The sequence below is a fragment of the Heterodontus francisci genome, chromosome 10 (assembly GCF_036365525.1).
Source record: "Heterodontus francisci isolate sHetFra1 chromosome 10, sHetFra1.hap1, whole genome shotgun sequence".
NCBI classification, from domain to species: domain Eukaryota; kingdom Metazoa; phylum Chordata; class Chondrichthyes; order Heterodontiformes; family Heterodontidae; genus Heterodontus; species Heterodontus francisci.
In genome coordinates, this window is record NC_090380.1 from 21,804,358 (window position 1) to 21,829,410 (window position 25,053).

General features: G+C 43.5%; 1 protein-coding gene across 5 annotated transcripts in view; it reads left to right on the plus strand.

Moving 5' to 3' along the window:
- Nucleotides 1–25,053, plus strand: part of acot9.1 (acyl-CoA thioesterase 9, tandem duplicate 1) — a 93,696-nt gene that overhangs the window by 1,706 nt on the left and 66,937 nt on the right. For 3 of the 5 annotated variants that reach the window (XM_068040222.1, XM_068040225.1, XM_068040226.1), the window contains exon 1: nucleotides 22,776–22,877. In XM_068040222.1, coding sequence (XP_067896323.1) covers nucleotides 22,861–22,877 — 17 coding nt within the window. In that variant the 5' untranslated portion in view covers nucleotides 22,776–22,860. Of the gene's footprint in view, nucleotides 1–19,555; nucleotides 19,833–22,775; nucleotides 22,878–25,053 lie in introns of those variants that run through there. The other 2 variants (XM_068040223.1, XM_068040224.1) reach the window with 1 other exon arrangement.

The following is a 25,053-nucleotide window of genomic DNA, read 5'->3' on the forward strand; positions in this document are numbered from 1 at the left end:
TTAAACCAAGACCCTGTCTATCTTCTCGGGTGGATGTAAAAGATCCCTTAACATTATGTTTTTAATAAGTATATGAGTTTTCCCTGGTGTCCTGGCCAGTATTTATCCCTCAACCAATACTTCTAAAACACATTATGATTTATTTCAGACTGAACATTTGAGTTCAATAATTTCAGAGCATGACGGGCCCCCCTTTTTAGTTTTAGTTATTTTTTCTTTTTCCTTTTTCATTTTTATGTGTTTATTTTATTTTAGTTTGTTTATATTATGCTTACCCACTTTTTTCATGTTTATGCTTGTTCAGTTTTCTGTCAATTCACACCCTATCTGTACTAACGCTTTGTCTTTCACCATACCATTAACATACCGTTTGCCATTGCTCCATGGCCTTCTGGTCAGTTCTTCTCTTTGACCTTGTCCTATCAACACCTCTTTGGTTATCTCTTGCCCCACAACCACTTTACTTGCTTAAAACCTATTACATTTCTAGCCTCTGCCAGTTCTGATGAAGGGTCACTGGTGTGAAACGTTAACACCAGGGCGGCACAGTGGCGCAGTGGTTAGCACCGCAGCCTCACAGCTCCAGTGACCCGGGTTCAATTCTGGGTACTGCCTGTGTGCAGTTTGCAAGTTCTCCCTGTGTCTGCGTGGGTTTCCTCCGGGTGCTCCGGTTTCCTCCCACAAGCCAAAAGACTTGCAAGTTGGTAGGTAAATTGGCCATTATAAATTGCCACTAGTAGAGGTAGGTGGTCGTGAAATATAGGGACAGGTGGGGATGTGGTAGGATTATGGGATTAGTGTAGGATTAGTATAAATGAGTGGTTGATGGTCGGCACAGACTCGGTGGGCCGAAGGGCCTGTTTCAGTGCTGTATCTCTAAACATAAAACATAAACAACTCTGCTTCTCTCCACAGAGAAATATTTCCAGCAGTTCTTGTTTTTATTTATGATTTATTTCATTGCAGCTTGTGAGACCTTGCTGTATGCAATAGGCTATGAAAAAAAGACTTGTGCCTTTCACAACCTGAGGATGACCAAGCGCTTCACAGCCAATGAAATGTAGGCGTAATGTAGCCAATTTTAACACAAGGTCTCACACACAGCAATGAGATAAGTGACCAGATGGAATGTTGATTAAGGATTGGGAGGATTCTCCTGCTCTTCTTTGAAGTGTCATGAAATCTTTTACACCAACCTCATCTTAACCTCAGTTTAACGTTTGAAAGACAGCATCTCCGACAGTGTAGCACTCCCTCAGTCCTGCATTGAAGTGTCACCCGAGAATATGTGCTCAAGTCTCTAGAACAGGACTTACAGCACTCCTGAATGGGCTAGCTTTAATTGTAAAATTATGGCCCTTCATTCTGGATTCCCACACCAGAGGAAATAGCTTCTCTGTACCTACCCTATCAAAACATTTCAACATTTTAAACACCTTCACCATATGACCCCTCATCCTTCCAAACACAAGGGAATATAAACCATGTGAATGCAACCTGTCCTCATAATTTAACCCTTTTAGCTGACTTTCTGGTGAATCTGCTGTACACTCTCCAAGACCAACATATCCTTCCTAAGGTGCGGTGCCCAGAACTGAACACAATACTCCAGACGTGGTCTAACGAAAGTTATGTACACCTGTAACATAACTTCCACTCTTTTGTATATCAGCCCCCTTGAGGTAAAGGCCACAATTCATCTGCTTCATCAATGACCTTACCTCTATCATAAGGTCAGAAGTGGGGATGTTCGCTGATGATTGCACAATGTTCAAAATTATTCGCGACTGCTCAGATACTGAAGCAGCCCATATCCGTATGCAGCAAGACCTGGACAATTTCCAGGCTTGGGCTGCTAAGTGGCAAGTAACATTCGTGCCACACAAGTGCCCGGCAATGACCATCTCCAACAAGAGAGAATCTAAGCATCTCCCCTTGACATACAACAGCATTACCATCACTGAAATCCCCACTATCAACATCCCGGCGGTCACCATTGACCAGAAACTGAACTGGACCAGCTACATAAATGCTGTGACTACAAGTGCAGGTCAGAGGCTGGGAATTCTCAGCAAGTAACTCACTTCCTGACTCCCCAAAGCTTGTCTAGTCACAATCTACCAGGCATAAGTCAGGAGTGTGATGGAATACTCTCCACTTGCCTGGATGGGTGTAGCTCCAACAACATTCAAGAAGCTCAACACCATCCAGGACAAAGCAGCCCGCTTGATTGTCACTTCATCTACCACCTTCAACATTCAGTCCCTCCACCACCGATGCACAGTGGCAGCAGTGTGTACCATCTACAAGATGCACTGCAGCAACTCACCAAAGCTCCTTCGGCAGCATCTTCCAAACCCGCAACCTCTACCTCCTAGAACGACAAGGGCGGCAGATGCATGGGAACACCACCACCTGTAAGTTCCCCTCCAAGCCACACACCACCCTGACTTGGAACTATATTGCTGGTCCTTCACCGTCGCTGGGTCAAAATCCTGGAACTCCCTTCCACCCCAAGGACTGCAGCAGTTCAAGAAAGCGGCTCACCACCACCTTCTCAAGGGCAATTAGGGATGGGCAATAAATACTGGCCTAGCAAGCGATGCCCACATCCCGTGAATGAATAAAAAAAATCTATTAGACTTTTGATTATCTTTTGTGCCCGGCCACTAGCTTTTAGTGATTTGTGTACATAGCCATCCTCTTTGCTACTCCACAGTTTTTAGTTACCAATGGGAAAATATTCTGATTTGCATTTCTTAGATCCAAAGTGGATGACCTCACATTTGCACACATTTAACTCCTTTTGCCACAGTTTTTTGCATTCCCTTATTTCATCTATATTCCCTTGTAACCTAATGATTCCACCTTCACAACTTACTGTGCCTCGTAACCCATGATATTCTGACACCGAGGGGATAGTGCAAGCTACCTCTAAGCCAAGGCTAACACCAGCACTTTTCTCGCTTGCAACTTTGTTACGACCAGGTGAGGAGGAGTCGAAGGGCTCCCCTCTTTTCCCTCTTCTTGTTTGACCAGGACATGTTTATTTCTTTTTAATGTGGATATACTTTCCAATTCAGTGAGTGTTTAGCTATTTCCATGTTATGGTCATAGAAAGAACCAATCGGACAGGTTTTCTTGAGTTTAACAAAGAAAGAGATTAGCTTTATTGTACCTAAACTGATCTTTCACATCTACACAAAAATAAGTTACTGACTGGGGAAGGATAGATTGTTCGAATTAGAGTCCAGAGAAATAAAAAGGGGTTTACAGTCTATGGAGGTTGGTGACTCGGCTGGCTTCAAGCTGAATTCAGTGATCCTGAGGCTTCTGGTTTGAAGATGTGGACAGTTGATTCAGTGATTCTCCTGGAGACAGCGATATTGATGATTTCTTTCCAGGGGTTCCATTTATTTTATTTTTTTATTTTATTTAGAGATACAGCACTGAAACAGGCCCTTCGGCCCACCGAGTCTGTGCCGACCAACAACCACCCAGCAGTGATAGGCCTATGTGGTTTCAGCCAGTAGGCAGGGTTCAAAACTTGCAAAGTGAATTGGAGAGAGAGAGGGAGGAGGGACCCCACCTGGGTCTTCTCATGTCCGTCTCTAGCTGCTTGTCTGATTGCTGCAGATAAAACACCAACTTAAGCACACAGATGATGGGCCTGTCACATGACTGCCACCCAGTGATTCAACATGGTGGTTACCAGTGTGTAGTCCCTCTTGCAACTTAATCAGTCCATGTCTAGGAATTCCCTTCTCACAACCAGGGTCCCATTGTTCAAGTGATTAGGTTTGAGTGGTTCATCTCCACCAGTCTAATGTCCAAGTGATGGTCTTCATGTCTTGCTAATGAGAGCAGGATAGGTAGTTCACGCAGATTCCCCAGGTCATTGTTCTTGCTGGGACTGGGCAGAGAATTCATCTCCACCTCAATGTATTGCAATGTGGAATACCGTGATGCAAATTGGGGTGGCCATCTTAGCTGCTAGTAGAGTCACTTTTTATCTGTTTCTTTTCCTTTTAAATTTAATTCAGGTTTCCAGCCCGTGTATTAAAAATATCATCATTCGACATAGCACATTTTCATGACAAGCTCCTAAAACCCTACCTTGTCTAAAAAGTTTCTAGGTATTTACACCTGTACATTGCAGCAATGATCTACAATACATGAGTCCCCAGCCATGTCTGCCAGTTGTGGTGTGGTCACTACATGTTCCTTCTCAAATGCCACCTGAGATGCACACTAGCTCTAAAAGATAAATTACACAACAATGACAAAACCTGCACTTAAGTAGCAACTTTAATGCAGGAAAAAGTCGCAAGGGGCTTCGCAGGAGTGTTATCAAAACAATTTGATACCTGGTCACATAAAGAGCTATTAGGAAAAAAGCTTGGTCAAAGAGGTTTTAAGGAGTGACTTAAAGGAGGAGAGAGTGGTAGGGAGGCTGAGATGTTGAGGGAGGGAATTTCGGAGCTTAGGGTCTGGACAGCTGAAGACACAAGAGAGCCACAGGAGAGGTACCAGAGGACTGGAGGACAGCAAATGTGGTACCATTATTTAAGAAGGGTAGCAGGGATAAACCAGGTAATTACAGGCCGGTGAGTCTAACATCAGTGGTAGGGAAAATATTGGAAAAAGTTCTGAGGGACAGGATTAATCTCCACTTGGAGAGGCAGGGATTAATCAGGGATAGTCAGCATGGTTTTGTCAGGGGGAGATCGTGTCTGACTAACTTGATTGAATTTTTTGAGGCGGTGACGAATTGTGTAGATGAGGGTAAAGCGGTTGATGTTGTCTATAATGGACTTCAGTAAGGCTTTTGATTAGGTCCCGCATGAGAGATTGGTTAAGAAGCTAAGAGCCCCTGGGATCCAGGGCAATTTGGCAAATTGGATCCAAAATTGGCTTAGTGGCAGGAGGCAGAGGGTATTGGTCGAAGGTTGTTTTTGCAAGTGGAAGCCTGTGACCATTGGTGTACCGCAGGGATTGGTGCTGGGACCCTTACTGTTTGTAGTGTACATTAATGATTTAGGAGTGAATGTAGGAGGTATGATCAGTAAGTTCACAGATGACACGAAACTTGGTGGTGTCGTAAATAGTGAGGAGGAAAGCCTTAATTTACAGGACAATATAGATGGGCTGGTAAGATGGGCGGAGCAGTGGCAAATGGATTTAATCCTGAGAAGTGTGAGATGATGCATTTTGGGAGGACTAACAAGGCAAGGGAATATACAATGGGTGGTAGGACCATAGGAAGTACAGAGGGTCAGAGGGACCTTTGTGTACTTGTCCAAATATCACTGAAGGCGACAGCACAGGTAGATAACGTGGTTAGGAAAGCATATAGGATACTTGCCTTTATTAGCCGAGGCACAGAAGAGCAGGGAGATAATGATGGAGCTGTATAAAACGCTGGTTAGGCCACAGCTGGAGTATTGTGTACAGTTCTGGTCACCGCACTATAGGAAGAATGTAATTGTACTGGAGAGGGTGCAGAGGAGATTCACCAGGATGTTGCCTGAGCTGGAGAATTTCAGCTATGAAGAGAGATTGAAAAGGCTAGCGTTGTTTTCCTTAGAGCAGAGAAGGCTGACGGGAGATAAGATTGAGGTGTACAAAATTATGAGGGGCATTGATAGGTTAGATAGGAAGAAACTTTTTCCCTTCGCGGAAGGGTCAAAAACCAAGGGGCATAGATTTAAGGTAAGGAGCAGGAGGTTTAGAGGGGATTTGAGGAAAACCTTTTCATCCAGAGGGTGGTTGGAATCTGGAACTCACTGCCTGAAGAGGTGGTAGAGGCAGGAACCCTCAACATTTAAGAAGTATTTAGATGAGCACTTGAAACGCCATAGCATACAAGGCTACGGGCCAAGTGCTGGAAAATGGAATTAGAATAGTTAGGTGCTTGAGTGTCGGCACAGACACGATGGGCCGAAGGGCCTGTTTCTGTGCTGTATAACTCTATGACATGGTCACCAATGATGGAGCAATGGAACTATGGAATGCACAAGAAACCAGAATTGGCGGAGTGCAGAGATCTCGGAGGGTTGTAGGGTTGGAGGAGATTAGAGATAGGGAAGGCGAAGCTATGGAACGTTTTGAACTTGAGGATGAGAATTTTAAATTTATGCCATTGCTGGATCCAGAGCTAATGAAGGCCAGCAAGCGCAGGGGTGATGGAAGAACGAGACTTGGTGCGACGTAGAGTACAGTCAGCACAGTTTTAAATGAGATCAAGTTTACAGAGAGTGGAAGACAGGAGGTCAGCCAGGAAAGCATTGGAATAGTTGAGTCTGGAAGAAGGATGAGGGTTTCAGCAGCAGATGGGCTGAGGCAGGGGCACAGACGGCAATGTTACAGAGATGGAAGTAAGTTGCTGTGATAGGGAGGACATGGGATCGGAAATTCAGCTCAGGGTCATATCGGATACCGTGGTTGTGAAGAGTCTGGTTCAGCCTCAGGCAGTGGCCAGAATAGAATCGGTGTTGAGGTCCGAAGACAATGGCTTCAGTCTCCCCAGTGTTCAACTGGAGGAGACTGCTGCTTATCAAACACTGTTGGACAAACAGTGTGGCAATCAAGCAGTGAAGGGGGCAAAAGATGTGAGAATGAGGTAGAGCTGGGTGTTGTCAGCATACATGTGGAACCTGGCATATTTTCGGATGATGTCGCTGAGGAACAGTATGTAGATGAGAATTAAGAAAGGGCCAAGGATGATCCAGATGTAATGTTGCTTGAGCAGGAGGAGAACCACTGCAGATGATTCTCTGACTATGACTTGATAGATAAGAATGGAACCAAGCGAGTGCAGTCTGACCGACCTGGATAATGAAGGAGAGGCTTTGGTGGAGGATGGTGTGGTAATTGTCTATGGAGATAAAGAGGACAATTTGCAAACACATACTTCTGAGTAACATGTAACTGTTGATTGCTCGCACAATAATCCCACTCCAGGGACTTGAACCCGTAATCTAGGGTGACCCTCCAATGCAGCACTGAGGGAGTGCTGCAGCCTTGGAGGTGCTTTCTTTCAGAGGAGAAGTTAAACCAAGGCTACATCTAATCTCTCAGGTGGATGTAAAAGATCCCATGGCACTATTTTGAAGAACAGTGTTGTTCTCCCCAGTGCCCTAGCCAATACTTATCCCTCCAAGATCACGAAAAGACAGATTACCTGGCCAGGTAACTCATTGCTGTGGGACATTACTGTGTGCAAACTGGCTGTCACATTTCCAACATTACAACTATGACTACACTTCAAAAAGTACTTCAGTGGCTGGAAAGCACGTTGGGATGCCCAGAGGTCATGAACGCACCATATAAATCCAAGCCTTTCTTTAAGTTGAGTAAGATGATCGTTGGTACTATTTTCAAAGGAAGGGAAACATTCAACTATAGACTATTACAATAAATTTTACACAGAATTTACATAGAATATACAGCAGGGAAACACGTCATTTTGCCCAACTAGTTTATTCCAGCATTTATGCTTACTCAATCCTCTTGCAAAACCCTTTAATTCCTTCTCCCTCATTGACTCTGTGATTTAAGAGGAAGTTGGATGAACCTAAGAGTCACTTACGACATATAAGAAGGCCATTCGGCCCAATCAACTTCAAGCTGGCTCTTCATGGAGCTATCCGGTCAGTCCCACTCCCCGCTCAATCCCCCAGACCTGCAAGTTTATTTCCTTCAAGTACCCATCCAATTTACTTTTGAAATCATTGGTTGTCTCCATTTCCACCACCCTTGTGGGCAGTGAGTTCCAGGTCAGTACCATTTGATGTGTAAAATTTCTTCCTCACATTCCTCCTGCATCTCTTGCCCAAAACCTTCAATCTGTGTCCCCCAGTCCTTGTGCCATCAGTTCATGGGAACAGGTTTTCTTTGTCTAACTTATCTAAGCCTGTTATAATCTTGTACACCTCTATCAAATCTCCCTCAATCTCCTCTGTTCCAGGAAAAACAACCCCAGCTTCTGCAACCTAACATTGTAACTAAAATCCCCCATCCCTGGAACCATTCTGGTAAATCTCTTCTGCACCCTCTCAAGGACCCTCACATCCTTCCTAAAGTACGGTGACCAGAAGTGGATGCAATACTTTATTTGGATCCTAAATAGAGCTTTATAAAGATTCAGCATAACTTCCATGCTTTTGTACTCTATGTCCCTATTGATAAAGGCCAAGATCTCATATGGTTCGCTAATCACCCTCTCAATATGTCCTGCCACCTTCAAAGATCAATGCACCATGCACCTCTAGTCCCTCTGTTCCTGTTCACTCTTTAGAACTGCACCATTAAGTCTATATTGCCTCACCCTATCCCTTCTGCCAAAATGCATCACCTTACATTTGTCTGTATTAAATTCCATCTGCCACTTGTCTGCCCATTCTGCTAGCCTATCTATGTCCTGTTGCAAGCGGTTCGTATGATCCTCATTGTTTGCCACTCCTCCAAGTTTGGTATCATCAGCAAATTTTCATACTTTATTCTGTATTCCAAGATCCAAGTCATTTATATATCACAAAACAAGCAGTGGACCTAGCACTGAGCCTTGGGGAACACCACTGTCTACCATCCTCAAGTCTGAAAAACAACCATTTACTACAACTCACTGTTTTCTTTCCTTAAGCCAATTTTTTTTATCCAACTGGACACTGACCCTCCTATTCCATGAGCCTCAATTTTGTTAACCACACATTTATGTGGTATTTTATCAAATGCTTTCTTAAAATTCACATCAACAACATCCACTACATTCCCTTCATCAACATTCTCTGTTCCTTCATCAAAAAATTCAATTAAATTAGTCAAGCATGATCTGGGCGGCGCAGTGGTTAGCACCGCAGCCTCACAGCTCCAGGGACCCGGGTTCGATTCTGGGTACAGCCTGTGCGGAGTTTGTAAGTTCTCCCTGTGACTGTGTGGGTTTTCGCCAGGTGCTCTGGTTTTCTCCCACCGCCAAAGACTTGCAGGTGATAGATAAATTGGCTGTTGTAAATTGCCCCTAGTGTAGGTAGGTGGTAGGGAATATGGGATTACTGTAGGGTTAGTATAAATGAGTGGTTATTGGTCGGCACAGATTCGGTGGGCTGAAGGGCCTGTTTCAGTGCTGTATCTCTTTAAAAAAAAATTCATGCTGGCTATCCTTAATTAACTCAAACCTCTCCAAGTGTCTGTTGATTCGTTTCCCTGATTATTGTTTCTAAAACCTTACCCACCAGTGACATTAAACTAACTGCCTGTAGTTTCATCGGACTGTCCTTACACCCTTTCTTGAATAAGGGTGTCACATTTGCCACTCTCCAATCCTCTGGTACTTCCTCCGTATGTAGGGAAGATTGGAAGATTATGGCAAGCTCTTCCGCTATCTCCACCTTCACTTCCTTTTGCAACCTGGGATGCAAGCCATCTGGACAAGGTGACTTATCTACCCTAATCATAGTACCACCTGCTTCTCAATTTTTACCCTATCCATTGCCTCTCTGCTTCTACCGATATTTTGTCAGATTCCTCTTCTTTAATAAATACCAATACATAGGAACTTAGGATGAGGAGTAGGCCATTCAGCCCTTTGAGCCTGCTCCACCATTCAATTAGATCATAACTGATCATCTAGCTCAATGGCACTTTCCTGTGTGATACCCATATCCTTTGATGTCATTAATATCCAGATATCTATGAATTTCTGTCTTGAACATGCTCAATAATTGAGCTTCCACAGCCACTGGGGTAGAGAATTCCAACGATTCACCTCTGAGTGAGGAAGTTCCTCCTCATCTCAGTTTTAAATGGCTTACCCCTTATTGTGAGACTATATCCCGTAGTTCTAGACTCACCAGCCAGAAGAAACAACTTATCTACATCCACCCTGTCACACCCTGTAAGAATTTTGTAAGTTTCAATGAGATCGTCTCTCATTCGTCGAGTCTCTAGAGAACACACGCCGTTTCCTCAATCTCTCCTCACAAGACAATGCTGCCATCCCAGGGATTAGTCTGGTGAACCTCCGTTGCACTCCCTCTATGGCCAGTACATCCTTCCTTAGATGAGGAGACCAAAACTGTACACAATACTCCAGGTGTGGTCTCACCAAGGCAGCAATTACAATTGCAGCAATACATCTTTGCTCCTGTACTCAAAACCCCTTGCGATGAAGGCCAACATACCATTTGCCTTCTTAATTGCTTGCTGCATCTGCATACCTGCTTTTAGTGACTCATGAACAAGGACACCCAGGTCCCTTTGGACATCAACACTTCCAAACCTCTCACCATTTATGAAATACTCTGTGTTACGACCAGGTAGAAGAGTTTTGGGTTCCCTTTTATGTTGACTGCTATTCTATTCTCATTTTGTCTCTTTGCCAATCTTATTTTCCTCTTCACCTCCCCTCTCAACTTATTGTATTTGGCCTGATTCTCACTTGAAGAATTCACCTGGCATGCAGCATACACCCTCTTTTTTTTTTATTTCATCATAATCTCTTTCGCCCTCGACATCCAAGGAGCCCTGTTTTTGGTTCCCCTTTCACCCTTGTTGGAATATACCTAGCCTGTACCTGAAGCATCTCTTCCTTAAAGATAACCCATTGTTCCATTACAGTTTTGCCTGTCAGTCTTTGGTTCCATTTCACCCTGGCTAGATCCCTTCTCATCACATTGAAATTAGCCCTCTTCCAATCCAGCCATTCTACATTATACTGTTCCTTGCTTTTCTGCATTACAAGTCTAAACCTTATAATACGATGATCACTCGTACCCAAATGCACCCCCACAGACACTTGGTCCACTTGGCCCACCTCATTTCTCAGCACCAGATCCAGCAATGCCTTCTTTTGAGTTGGGCCGAGAACATACTGGTCAAGGAATTCTCCTGAACACATTTCAGAAATTCCTCCCCCGTCTTACCCTTTACTCTAACATTATCCCAATCAATATTTGGGTAATTAAAGTCCCCCAATATCACCACTCTATAGTTCTTGCACATTCGTATCACTGTGATTTCCCTGCAGATTTGCTCCTTTATCGCTCTCCCACTATTTGAAGGCCTACAGAATACCCTGAGTAGCATGTTCATACCATTTTTGCTTCTCAACTCTTAAACAAATGTATTCTGTCCTTGCCCCCTCAAGGACATCCCCCCTTTCCAACACTACAATGGAGGAGATGGTGGCATAGTAGTAACGTCACTGAACTAGTAATCCAGATGCCCAGGCTAATGCCATGGGGATACAGGTTCAAATCCCACCATGGCAGCTGGTGAAATTTGAATTCAATTAATTAATAAAAAAATCTGGAATTGAAAGCTAATCTCAGTAATGGTGCCATGAAACTATCATCAATTGTCATAAAAACCCATTTGGTTCACTAATGTCCTTTAGGGAAGGACATCTTCTGTCATTACCTGGTCTGGCCTACATGTGACTCCAGACTCAAAGCAATGTGGTTGAGTCTTAACTGTCCTCTGAAATGGCCTAACAAGCTACTCTGTTATCAAAGGCTATTAGGGTTGGGCAACAAATGCTGGCCTTGCCAGTGATGCCCACATCCCATGAAAGTATAAAAAAAGTCTTCCCTAATCAGTACTGCCACCCCACCTTCCTTTTTTCCTTCTTTATATTTTCTGAACACTTTATATCCTTGTATATTAAGTGCCCATTCCTCACCATTTTTAAGCCACGTTTCCGTTATTGCCACTACATGATATTCCTACATCTGTACAATTCACCTCAACAACTTCCACATTCCCACCATTCTCTGGGTAAAGGCATTTTCTTCTGAATTCCCTATTTGATATCTTTGTGCCTATCTTATACGGATGCCCTCAAATGGAAATGCTCTTTGTGACTATTCCCTCAAAATCTTTCATAATTTTAAAGACTTTCTCTTTTCAAGAAAAAAAAAAGGCCCATCCTGTTCATTCTTTCCTGATAGGTATAACCTCACATTCCTTGTGTCATCCTTTTAAATCTTTTTGCAACCTCTCCAGCGTCTCTAATGTCTTTTTCACAATATGGCAACCAGAAGTGTACACAGTATTCCAAGTGTGGTCTAACCAATGTCTGCTGGAGTTTTAGCATAACTTCTATATTTTTCAATTATAGCCCTCTAGAAATAAACCCTATTGGTTGGTTTGCTTTCTTTATGGTCTTATTAAACTGCGTTGCTACTTTTAGAGATTTGTGTACTTGTACTTCCAGATCCGTTGGGTCCTCTTTAGATTCTTATATTTCAAGTAATATGTGATCACTTTATTTTTCTTGCTAAAATGTAATTTGGTTTTGAAGATAGCCCACAACGGTGACACTAAATCAGTATTTTGTCTCAGTTTTCACAGTGGAGGACACTAGTGCCATCCCAATAGTAACAGGTAATGCAGAGGTTATAAAAAGGGAGGAACTTAGAACAAACATCATCACTAGGGAAAAAGTACTGAGCAAACGATTTGGATTGAAGGCAGACAAGTCCCCAGGGCCTGATGGCCTACATCCTAGGGTCTTAAAGGAGGTGGCAGTGGAGATAGTGGATCCATTGCTAATAATATTCCAAAATTCCCTGGATGCGGGGAAGGTTCCAGTGGATTGGAAAAATGCTAACATAACGCCCAAATTCAAAAGGGAGGGAGGCAGAAAGTAGGAAACTATAGACCAGTTAGTTTGACATCTGTCGTAGGGAAATTGTTAGAATCCATTATTAAGGAAGTAATAACAGAACATTTAGAAAGTCAAAACTGTCAAAGCATGGTTTTATGAAGGGTAAGTTGTGTTTGACTAATTTGCTAGAGTTCTTCGAAGATGAAACAAGTAAAGTGGAGAATGGGGATCCTGTAGATGTAGTATATCTGGACTTCCAGAAGGCATTTGATAAGGTGCCGCACAAAAGGTTAATACACAAGGTAAGATCACATGGGGTTAGGGGCAATTTATTAGCTTGGATAGAGGATTGGCTAACCAACAGAAAACAGAGAGTCGGGATAAATGGGTCCTTTTCTGGTTGGCAAGATGTAACTAGTGGGGTGCCACAGGGTTCGGTCCTCGGACCCCAACTATTTACAATCTATATTAATGACTTGGATGCAGGGATAGAAGGTACTATAGCCAAATTTGCAGATGGCATTAAAATAGGTGGGATAGTAAGTTGCAATAAAGAAATAAGAAATTTACAAATGGATATGGATAGGTTAGGTGAATGGGCCAATATTTGGCAGATGGAGTTTAAGGTGGATAAGTGTGAAGTTATCCATTTTGGTCAGAAGAATAGAAAGGCAAATTATTATCTAAATGGAGAGAAACTTCAGAGTGCTTCAGTGCAGAGGGATCTGCGTGTCCTTGTGCATGAATTGCAGAAAACTAGTATGCAGGTGCAGCAAGTAATAAGAAAGGCAAATGGAATTTTGGCATTTATTGCTAAAGGAATAGAGTATAAAAGTAGGGGAGTGTTGCTGCAACTGTACAAGGCATTAGTGAGACCGCACCTGGAGTCTTGCCTACAGTTTTGGTCCCCTTACTTGAGGAGGGATGTAGTTGCATTGGAGGCAGTTCAGAGGAGGTTCACTAGATTGATTCCAGGGATGAGGGATTTATCTTATGAAGAGAGATTGAGCAGTTTAGGCCTTTACTCTCTCGAGTTTAGAAGAATGAGAGGAGATCTAATTGAGGTATATAAGATGATTAAGGGGATTGACAAAGTAGACACAGAGATGTTTCCTCTGGTGGGGCAATCTAGAACGAGAGGTCATAGTTTTAGGATAAGGGGTAGTAGATTTAAAACAGAGATGAGGAGAAACTACTTCTCTCAAAGGGTCGTGAGTCTGTGGAATTCACTACCCCAGAGTGTAGTGGATGCCGGGACATTGAGTAAATTTGAGGAGATAGACAGATTTTTAATTAGTAATGGGTTGAAGGGTTATGGAAAATGGGCAGGAAAGTGGAGTTAAGGCTGAGATGAGATCAGCCATGATCGTATTGAATGGCGGGGCAGGCACGAGGGGCTGAATTGCCTACTCCTGCTCCTAGTTCTTATGTCACACAGATCTAAAGTTAGTGGTGAATAACAAGTAGGCTGAAGAAATTTCCTGGCCACTACATGCTCCTCGTGGCCCCTGATAATCTTGGTGTACTGCACACTGCACCATGCTCACCCCGTCCCCCAGCCTCCCAATTTAGGAACCTGTGTCCTAAAACAACAACTTGCATTTATATAATGCCTTTAACATTATAAAACTTCCCAATGCACTTCACAGGAATGTTATCACATAACATCTTACACTGAGCTACATAAGGAGATGCTAGTACAAATATCCAAAAGTTTGGCCAAAGAGGTATGTTTTAAGGAGTGTCTGAAAGGTGGTGAGAGAGTTGGAGAGGGAGAGTGGTTCGGGGGAAATTCCTGAGCTTAGGGCCTGGGGAGCTGAAGGCACAGCCACCAATAGTGCAGTGCTTAAAATTGGGCATGCACAAGAGGCGAAAATTGGAGGTGTACAGAGATTTCAAAGAGTTACAGGCTGGAGGAAGTTACAAAGATACAAAGATCCATGAGTATGTCCCAAATCCATGTCCATCTTTCCTGCAACTCCCTGTTTGTATCTCTCCAACAGGTTTTCAACCGTCCCACAGCACTAAAATGGCCCTAATCAAAGTTACAAATAACAATTTCTATGACAATGACCATAGTAGATTATCCTTCCTCATCTTCCTTGACATCTCTGCAGTCTTTGTCATGATCAACCACACCATCTTCCCCCAACACCTCTACTCCGGTGTCCAACTCATTGGGACTGCCCTTGCTCAGTTCCACTCTTACCTATCTGGGATAGCAACAGCATCTTAAGCAGTACATTCTTTTCCTGTCCCCAACTGTTGCCTCTAATCTCACCAGGATTGGGGTACCCCTTCTTCGCACCCACTTCCTCACCTACATGTTATTCCTTAATGACATCAGCCATAAACATGAGGTCAGCTTCCACATGTATGTTGATGATACCCAGCTCAACCTCTCTATAACTTCTCTCAATCACTCAACTGCCACTGTAATATCACACTACTTATCTAATATGCATTCTTGGCAAGGGATATGATTATCAATGTTCAAATAATTAAGCTCAGTCTGGTGAGCCAGTGGTTAGCATCTGAAGTGGCTTGGTGTTAGTCTGATACACCACTAGAAAACAATGGAAAAGGACTGATTTCATGCATGTTATTGATTAACACAGCAAATGTCGACAAAAGTCTACTGGTATGATTTGAAACACAAAATTTATTAAGTCTTGGATGAGGTGCAGTTTCTACACTGGGAATAGAGTACGAGAGCAAGCTTGCGGGGAACATAAAAACTGACGGTAAAAGTTTCTATAGGTATGTGAAGAGAAACAGATTGGTGAAGACAAATGTAGGTTCATTACAGTCAGAAACAGGGGAATTTATTATGGGGAGCAAAGAAATGGCTGACCAACTAAATGCATACTTTGGTTCTGTCTTCACAAAGGAGGACACAAATATCATCCCAAGAATGTTGGGGAACACAGGGCTTAGTGAGAGAGAGGAACTGAAGAAAATCAGTATTAGTAGAGAAATGGTGTTGGGGAAATTGATGGGATTGAAGGCCGATAAATCCCCAGGGCCTGATGGTCTGCATCCCAAAGTACTTAAGGAAGTAGCCCTAGAAATATTGGATGCATTGGTGGTCATCTTCCAAGCTTCTATAGACTCTGGAACAGTTCCTACAGATTGGAGGGTAGCGAATGTAACCCCACTATTTAAAAAGGGAGGTAGAGAGAAAGCAGGGAATTATAGACCAGTCAGCCTGACGTCGGTAGTGGGGAAAATTCTCGAGTCCAATATCAAAGATTTTATAGCAGAGCACTTACAGAACAATGGTAGAATCGGACAGAGTCAGCATGGATTTACGAAAGGGAAATCATGCTTGACAAATCGACGAGAATTCTTTGAGGATGTAACTAGTAGAGTTGATGAGGGACAGCCAGTGGATGTGGTTTATTTGGACTTTCAAAAGGCTTTCGACAAAGTCCCACATAAGAGATTAGCGTGTAAAATTAAAGCGCATGGGATTGGGGGTACTGTATTGCGATGGATAGAAAATTGGTTGGCAGACAGGAAACAAAGAGTAGGGATAAATAGGTCTTTTTCCGAATGGCAGGCAGTGACTAGTGGGGTACCGCAGGGATCGGTGCTAGGACCCCAGCTATTCACAATATACATTAATGATTTAGATGAGGCAACTAAATGTAATATCTCCAAATTTGCAGATGACACAAAACTGGGTGGGAGGGTGAGTTGTGAGGAGGATGCAGAGAGGCTTCAGGGAGATTTGGACAAGTTGAGTGAGTGGGCTAATGCATGGCAGATGCAGTATAATGTGGATAAATGTGAGGTTATCCATTTGTTAGCAAAAACAGGAAGGCAGATTATTATCTGAACGGCTATAAACTGAGAGAGGGGAATATGCAGTGAGACCTGGGTGTTCTCGTTCACCAGTCGCTGAAGGTAACCATGCAGGTGCAACAGGCACTAAAAAAGTCAAATGGTATGTTGGCCTTCATAGCGAGAGGATTCGAGTACAGGAGCAGGGATGTCTTGCTGCAATTATACAGGGCCTTGGTGAGGCCTGTGTGTAGTTTTGGTCTCCTTATCTGAGGAAGGATGTTGTTGCTATAGAGGGAGTGCAGCGAAGGTTTACCAGACTGATTCCTGGGATGGCGGGACTGACGTATGAGGAGAGATTGAGTCGGTTAGGATTATATTCGCTGGAGTTCAGAAGAGTCAGGTGGCATCTCATAAAAACCTATAAAATTCTAACAGGACTTGACAGGGTAGATGCAGGAAGGATGTTCCCGATGGTGGGGGAGTCCAGAACCAGGAGTCATAGTCTAAGGATACGGGGTAAACCTTTCAGGACTGAGACGAGACAAAATTTCTTTACCCAGAGAGTGGTGAGCCTGTGGAATTCGCTACCACAGAAGGCAGTTGAGGCCAAAACATTGTATGTTTTCAAGAAGGAGTTAGATATAGCTCTTGGATCTAAAGGGATCAAAGGGTATGGAGTGAAAGCGGGAACAGGTTACTGAGTTGGATAATCAGCCATGATCATAATGAAGGCCTACTCCTGCTCCTATTTTCTATGTTACTATGAATTTTGAAGGTATCATCTTAAGCTGCATGACAAACCCTATACCGTTGCCAGTGACTCCAACACCCTCCTTGGCTACTATTTGGGACAAGTGAAGGTGCCAGCCCTTAAACAAAACAGCCAGGCTCTCAGACTTAACTTAAGGACCCAGAGTGTCCAGATCCTGCCCCCGCTGACTCCCACTGGAATTACGACAGACATTCACTTGAATTGGCTGAGCAATTTCAGAGCCCCTTATCTTAACCAGTAAGAAAATTATACATAAATATATCAATTAAGGGGAACGAGGGGAATTAAGGGATGTGGGGATCGGATTGGAAAGTGGAGTTGATGTGGAAGCTCAACCCTGATCTTATTGAATTGCGGAGCAGTCTTGAGGGGCAGGATGGCCTATTCTTGTGCTCTTACATAGATGGAAGAATTAAACAATAAATAATATATATCTATATATATTGTGCAGGGCATGTGCTTCCGTCTATAAGCCTTATTCGCTATCGACACAATTTTTGCTTACTCAAATCTGCCAACATTTCCCAACAGCTGCCCACATCTTGGCTTGTACCGAGTCTTGTGCAAACATCACCTCTATGCTCACTAACTAACACTGGTTCCCAGTTCAGCAACGATGTAATTTTAAAATCCTTACCCTTGTTTTCAAATACAGGGAGGTGGTGGTGTAGTGGTATGTCACTGGACTAAAAACCCAAAAACCCAGGCTGCTGTTCTGGGGACATGGGTTCAAATCCCATCATGGTGGGTGATGAAATTTGAATTCAATTAAGATGAGAATTGAAAAGCTAATCGTGATCATAAACCCATTGTTGTAAAAACCCATCTGGTTTTCTAATGTCTTATAGAGAGAGAAATCTGCTGATCTTACCTGGTCTGGCCTACATGTGACTCCAGATCCACAGCAATGTGGTTGACTCTTAACTGGCCTCTGAAATGGCCTAACAAGCCACCCAGTTATCAAGGGCAATTAGGGATGGGCAATAAATGCTGGCCGACCCACAAATGAATTAAAAGATGCTGCCATAGCCTCACCATTCTTGTCTCTGTTGTTTCCTCCAGCTGTACACCCCTCTGAGAAATCTGTGCTCTTCCAGTTCTGTCCTTTTGCACATTCCTAGTTTTCATTGCGACATCATTGGAGCCTATGTTTTCAGCTGCCTAGGTCTTAAGCTCTGGAATTCTTTCCATAAACCTCTGTGCCTCTCTCTGTTCCTTGAAGATGCTCCTTAAAATGTATTTTGTTGACATTTGTCCTTATGTTTCCTTATGCAGCTTGGTGTCAAATTTTGTCTTGTAATGCTCTTCTGAAGAGCCTTAGGATGTTTTTACTGTGTTAAAGGAGTTTATACAAATGCATGTTGTTGTTGCTGTTCAATTGTTTGCTCTGCTAATGGTCACAATACAGTTGCAGCATCTGGCTCTGGGGAGTCAGTTTTTCCCAACTCCATCACCTTCTTGTTTGTAAAAACAAAACATATTCATCAACTGACCACTGGCATTGCTTTGGGCAATTTACTAGTATATTTATATACTATATATTTCTAGTTACAATGTATCAAAAAGTGAAAGTCCCCATATTTTCGATCTGTTGCACCTTATTTTGCTCTGCCATCCGTTGTTACGACCAGGTGAGTAAGGTGTCTTGGGTTCCCTCTCAGTCTTCACCTGGTCTTAGCACAACGGGGTTTCATTTTAAACACACCGTGTTTTCAGCTCCCCCCTTGGTGAATCCTTGTTCACCGCTTTCCAATTATAAGGCAAAGAAACCAGCACAAACAGGCTTTCTTAGGTTTAAAGAAGAAGAGTTGAAATTTATTAAACTTAAACATAAACTCCAATTCACTTGACACCTATGGATACATGACATGCCCACGCTAGCATGCATACGCAATACACACATACAAATAGAGGCAGAAGAAAAATAAAGTGGAAAAGTTTGAGGCAATATCTGAAGAGTTTTTATTATGGTTCTTTGAGCACTGTGGAATCCTTGATTGTATGTAGATCTTGCTATTCGTTGGGGCCCAGTATTCTTCTTAAACCTTGTTTGCTGTAGGAGACTTTTCTCTCTTGGGGTTCATGTGTCTTCAGCAGATTCAAAGGCTTGTGAGAAAAAGATGGGAGCAGACAGGAGAGATCTTCTCAGTCTAGGAACAAACAGACACTCTCAGTTCAAACTGTTTGTACAATTCAGAAAACCCAGGTTGCCAAGCAGGTTAGTCATGTGACTAACTGGTCTGACCACGTCTTGGATTGTACCACCTAGGAATGCTCCTCTTACATATAATACCTGGTGATCAAGGTCCATTGTGGGTTGAATGTGTCAGGGAATGGTCCTTTGTCCATCCAATCACCGTCTGTTAATATGCAAATGTCTTTTCCAGCCACGGCTGATCTGTTTAACACAGACTACTTCAATATCTGAGGAGTCCCGAATGGTGCTGAAAATTGTGCAATCATCAGCGAACATCCCCACTTCTGACCTCATGATTGAAGGAAGGTCATTGATGAAGCTGCTGAAGATGGTTGGGCCTAGGACACTACCCTGAGGAACTCCTGCAATGATGTCTTGGAGCTGAGATGATTGACCTCCAACAACCACAACTTATCCCAAGTTACTTCACCCTGGCGTGGAGAGCTACTAGCTTCAGTTGCAGACATGTTAGTATTCAAGCACACACAACCACAAGAAAACTTGTATTGAAATCTTGCTCTTTTTGATTGAGAACAATTTGGCTTCCCACTTCTAATTTCTTTTGTTTGTCTGTGGGTCAATTCCAGATGCTTGCACCCAAATTTCTGTGACAACCAGGTGAGAAAAGTGTCAAGGGGTTCCTCTCAGCCTTTACCTCGTCTTACCATTACAGCGTTTAATTTTAAACACATCTTGTTTTCAGCTCCCCCTTGGTGAATCCTTGTTCACCGCTTTCCAATTATAAGACAAAGAAACCAGCACAAATAGGGTTTCTTAGGTTTAAAGAAAAAAAGTTGAAATTTATTAAACTTAAACTCTAATTCGGTTAGAGTCATAGAGTTATAAGCACAGAAACAGGCCCTACGGCCTGCCTGCCATCAAGCACCTAACTATTCTAATCCCATTTTCCAGTATTTGGCCCGTAGCCTTAAATGCTATGGCGTTTCAAGTGCTCAGCTAAATACTTCTTAAATGTTGTGAGGGTTCCTGCCTCTACCACCCCTTCAGGCAGTGTGTTCCAGATTCTAACCACCCTCTGGGTGTATTTTTTTTTCTCAAATCCCCTCTAAACCTCCTGCTCCTTACCTTAAATCTATGTCCCCAGTTATTGACACCTACACTAAGGGAAAAAGTTTCTTCCAATTTATCCTATCTATGCCCCTCATAATTTTGTATACCTCAATCAGGTCCCCCCTCAGCCTTCTCTGCTCTAAGGCAAAGAACCGTAGCCTATCCAGTTTTTCTTCATAGCTGAAATGCTCCAGCCCCGGCAACATCCTGGTGAATCTCCTCTCCAGTGCAATCACATCTTTCCTATCATGTGGCAACCAGAATTGTACACAGTACTCCAGCTGTGGCCTAACTAGCATTTTATACAGCTCCATCATAACCTCCCTGTTCTTATATTCTATGCCTCAGCTAATAAAGGCAAGTATCCCATATGCCTTCCTCACCACCTTATCTACCTGTGCTGCTGCCTTCAGTGATCTATGAAAAAGTACACCAAGGTCCCTCTGACTTTCTGTACTTCCTCGGGTCCTACCATCCATTGTATATTCCTTTGCCTTGTTAGTCCTCCCAAAATGCATCACCTCACACTTCTCAGGATTAAATTCCATTTGCCACTGCTCTGCCCATTTTACCAGCCCATCTATATCATCCTATTATCTAAGGTTTTCCTCCTCACTATTTATGACACCACCAATTTTCGTGTCATCAGCGAACTTACTGATCATACCTTCTATTTTCACGTCTAAATCATTAATGTACACTACAAACAGTAAGGCACCCAGCACCAATCCCTGCGGTACACCACTGGTTACAGGCTTCCAATCGCAAAAACAACCCTCGACCATCACCCTCTGCCTTATCAAAAGCCTTACTGAAGCCTACGGACACACGATGCTCCCACGCTAGCATGCATTCGCGATACACAAATAGATATGCAAATAGAGACAGAAAAGTTTGAGGCAATATCTGAAGAGTTTTTGTTACGGTTCTACGAGCTTACTGTAGAGTCCTTGATTGTAGGTCGATCTTGCTATTCGTTGGGGCCCAGTATTCTTCTTAAACCTTGTTTGCTGTAGGAGACTTTTCTGTCTTGGGGTTCATGCATCTTCAATGGATTCAGAGGTTTGTGTGAAAGAGATGGGAGCAGACAGGAGAGATCTCAGTCCAGGAGCAAACAGACACTCCCAGTTCAAACTGTTTGTACAATTCAGAAATCCCCCAGGTTGCCAAGCAGGTAAGTCATGTGACTAACTGGTCTGACCACATTTTGGATTGTATCACCTTAGCAGTCTCGGGAATGTTCCTCTTACACACAATACCCAGTGATCAAGGTCCATTGTGGGTTGAATATGTTAGGGAATGGTCCTTTGTCCTTCCAATCACTGCCTGTTAATATGCAAATGTCTTTTCCAGCCACGGCTGATCTGTTTAACAAGTCCTTTCTTCATTCAGTAACAATTTAAAGTCAATGTTCATGACAAAATTAATGTGACAAGGTAGGTCAGAAGAGGTCAAAGCAGGAAGCTATAGTACGATGGGTGAGTGAAGGAGCTGGGGAGAAATGTGGGAGGATGGGAGGACAGGAGGGAGAATGGCAGAGAGGAAAGGGGCAGAATTGTGGGCTGAGGAGGAGGATCAGAAGAGAAATGATGGGGAAGGGGTAACAGGGAGAGTAGGAGCATAATGCAGCTGAGTTCTAAGGGCAGCGAGGGACAACAAGGGGCACGGGGTGATATGAGATGATATATCCTGGGGAGGGGGAGGTCTGGCATCCAAAAATTTTGTTGCAAGTTATTCTTTTCAAAAAAATTATTTTCAAAATTATTTCAAAAAAAAGAATTATTTTTAAATGGTCTGATGATTTCCAAATTGTCGCCCTTGTTGCTGATGAGATGGAATTTACCTTGTGCTTACAGTGGGGAGAAGGGGGTCCCAACAATAAAACATACCATTTAAAATACAACTTTAAAAAGTAGAATAAAGTGAAAGAATGGAAATAAAAGCAAAATACTGCAGATGCTGGCAATCTTTCATAAAAACAAGAAATGCTGGAAATACTCAGCAGGTCTGGCAACACCTGTGGAAATGCCCTGGAGATCTCTCTCCACAGATGCTGCCAGAACTGCTGAGTATTTCCAGCATTTCTTGTTTTTATGAAAGATTGGAAAGTCAGGAGGTCCAAAAAGCCAGGCACAGCCAATAAATTATCTATCTGAAGAGCAGCTAGTACTATTGTGCCGGGAAATCCCAACAGTATACAGAGAAGTGAGTAAACTTTTAACCTGATGGGGTTGGGTGATAGATAAACGTCGGCCAGTTTGATTCTCCCGCGTGATTGGTGGGATCTGCGTGTGCGTCTGGGTGACGTGATGACGTGACAGGCGTGGGGTGGAGGCTGCGCAATGACGCCAGCTGGGCGGTTCCTGTTGTCGCGGAAGCCAGGAGGAGAAAGTGGAAGAGTCGAGGGCCTGTTGACACGGCATCATGTATCCGAAGCACAGGTGGGTATGTGGGATCATGGCCGGCGGGATATGGTTGTGTATCTCTGGGCCGCTGCCCCGCCCCACCTTAAATGGACCCACTGACCGCTCAAAAGCTCTTTGTTCCAGCTGCCACTCACCGATGCTCTGCTCAGGATTGGGCTACTGATGGGTGTGGTAGTTGCGCCTTTCTGTGGGTCAGGGCCAGCAATCTGCAGAGGGCTGTGGGGAATTGGGGGGACCTGACCTCCCCCTGTCCAGTTCACCAATTTTCTGTCTTGTCCACTCCACTCTGCCTTCCCGGTCCTATCCTGAGCATTCCTGATCCCCCTCCATTGTTTGCCATTCCAAGTTTGATATCAATACATTTTGAAATTCTTCTCTGTATTCCAAGATCCAAGTCGTTCAGGTATAGCAAAACAAAAAAGCAGTGGCCCTAGCACTAGCCACTGTCCATCATCCTCCACTCTGAGAAATAACCATTTACCATGACTGACTGTTTTCTGTCATTTAGCCAATTGGACACTGACCCTCCTATTCCATGAGCTGCAGTTTTGTTCACCAGCTTTCTTAAAATCCATATAGAAAACATCCACTGGAGACAGTAGTAGAATGGTAATGTCATAAAAGGAAAATACTGCAGATGCTGGAAATCAAATAAAAACAAGAAATGTTAGAAATAGTCAGCAGGTCTGGCAGCATCTGTGAAGAGAGAAGCAGAGTTTACGTTTCAGGTCAGTGACCCTTCATCAGAACTGGCAAATATTAGAAATGTAATAGGTTTTAAGCAAGTAAAGTGGGGGTGGGGAAAGAGATAACAAAAGAGGTGTTGATAGGACAAGGTCACAGAGAATTACTGACCAGCAGGTCATGTAACAAAAGCAAATGGTATGCTAATGGTGTGTTGAAAGATAAAGCCTTAATGCAGAGAGGGTGTTAATGGACTGAAAATGAACATCCTGGCCCCAAGAATAGCATGAAAAAGAACAGTGGGTAGGCACAGTAGAAACAAACTAAAATAAAATAAACAAATAAAGAAGAAAACTAAAAATAAAAACGGGGGCCCGTCATGCTCTGAAATTATTGAACTCAATGTTCAGTCCAGCAGGCTGCAGCTTGCCTAATTGGTAAATGAGATGCTGTTCCTCGAGCTTGCATTGATGTTCACTGGAACACCGCAGCAATCCCAGGTCAGAGATATGGGAATGAGAGCAGGGGGGCTGTGTTGAAATGGCCAGCAACTGAAAGCTCGGGGACATGCTTTTGGACTGAGCGGAGGTGTTCCGCAATGGGGTCACCTAATCTACGTTTGGTCTCCCCAATGTAGAGGAGACCACATTGTGAGCAGCGAATACAGTATACTAAATTGAAAGAAGTACAAGTAAATCGCTGCTTCACCCGAAAGGAGTGTTTGGGGCATTGGATAGTGAGGAGAGGGGAGGTAAATGGGCAGGTATTACACCTCCTGCGATTACAGGAGAAGGTGCCGCGGGAAGGGGACAAGGCAGTGGGGGTAATGGAGGAGTGGACCAGGGTGTCGCGGAGATCCATTTACCTCCTTTCTCCTCACTATCCAGTGCCTACTAGACCGTGTCCTCCCCAATCTACCTGTTGCAGATGCATCCATGACAGTATTGGTAGGAGTGACCACTGCACAATCCTTGTGAAAACAAAGTCCCGTCTTCACACTGAGGACACCCTGCATAGTGTTGTGTTCCACTACCACCGGGCTAAAGGGATAGATTCAGAACACATTTGGCAGTTCAAAACTGGGCATCCATGAGGCGCTGTAGACCATCATCAGCAGCAGAATTGTATTCAACCACAATCTGTAACCTCGTGGCCCAGCTATCCTTCACTCTACCATTATCATCAAGCCAAGGGATCAACACTTGTTCAGTAAAGAGTGCAGGAAGGCATGCCAGGAGCAGCACCAGGCATACCTAAAAATGAGGTGTCAAGCCCCGGTGAAGCTACAACACAGGACTACTTGCATCCCAAACAGCAGAAGCAACATGCTAAGTGACAGAGCTAAGTGATTCCCACAACCAACGGATCAGATCTAAGCTCTGCAGTCCTGTCAAATCCAGTCATGAATGGTGGTGGACAATAAAACAACTGACAGGAGGAGGAGACTTCACAAACATCCCCATCCTCAATGATGGAGGAGTCCAGCACATCAAAAGAAAAAGCTGAA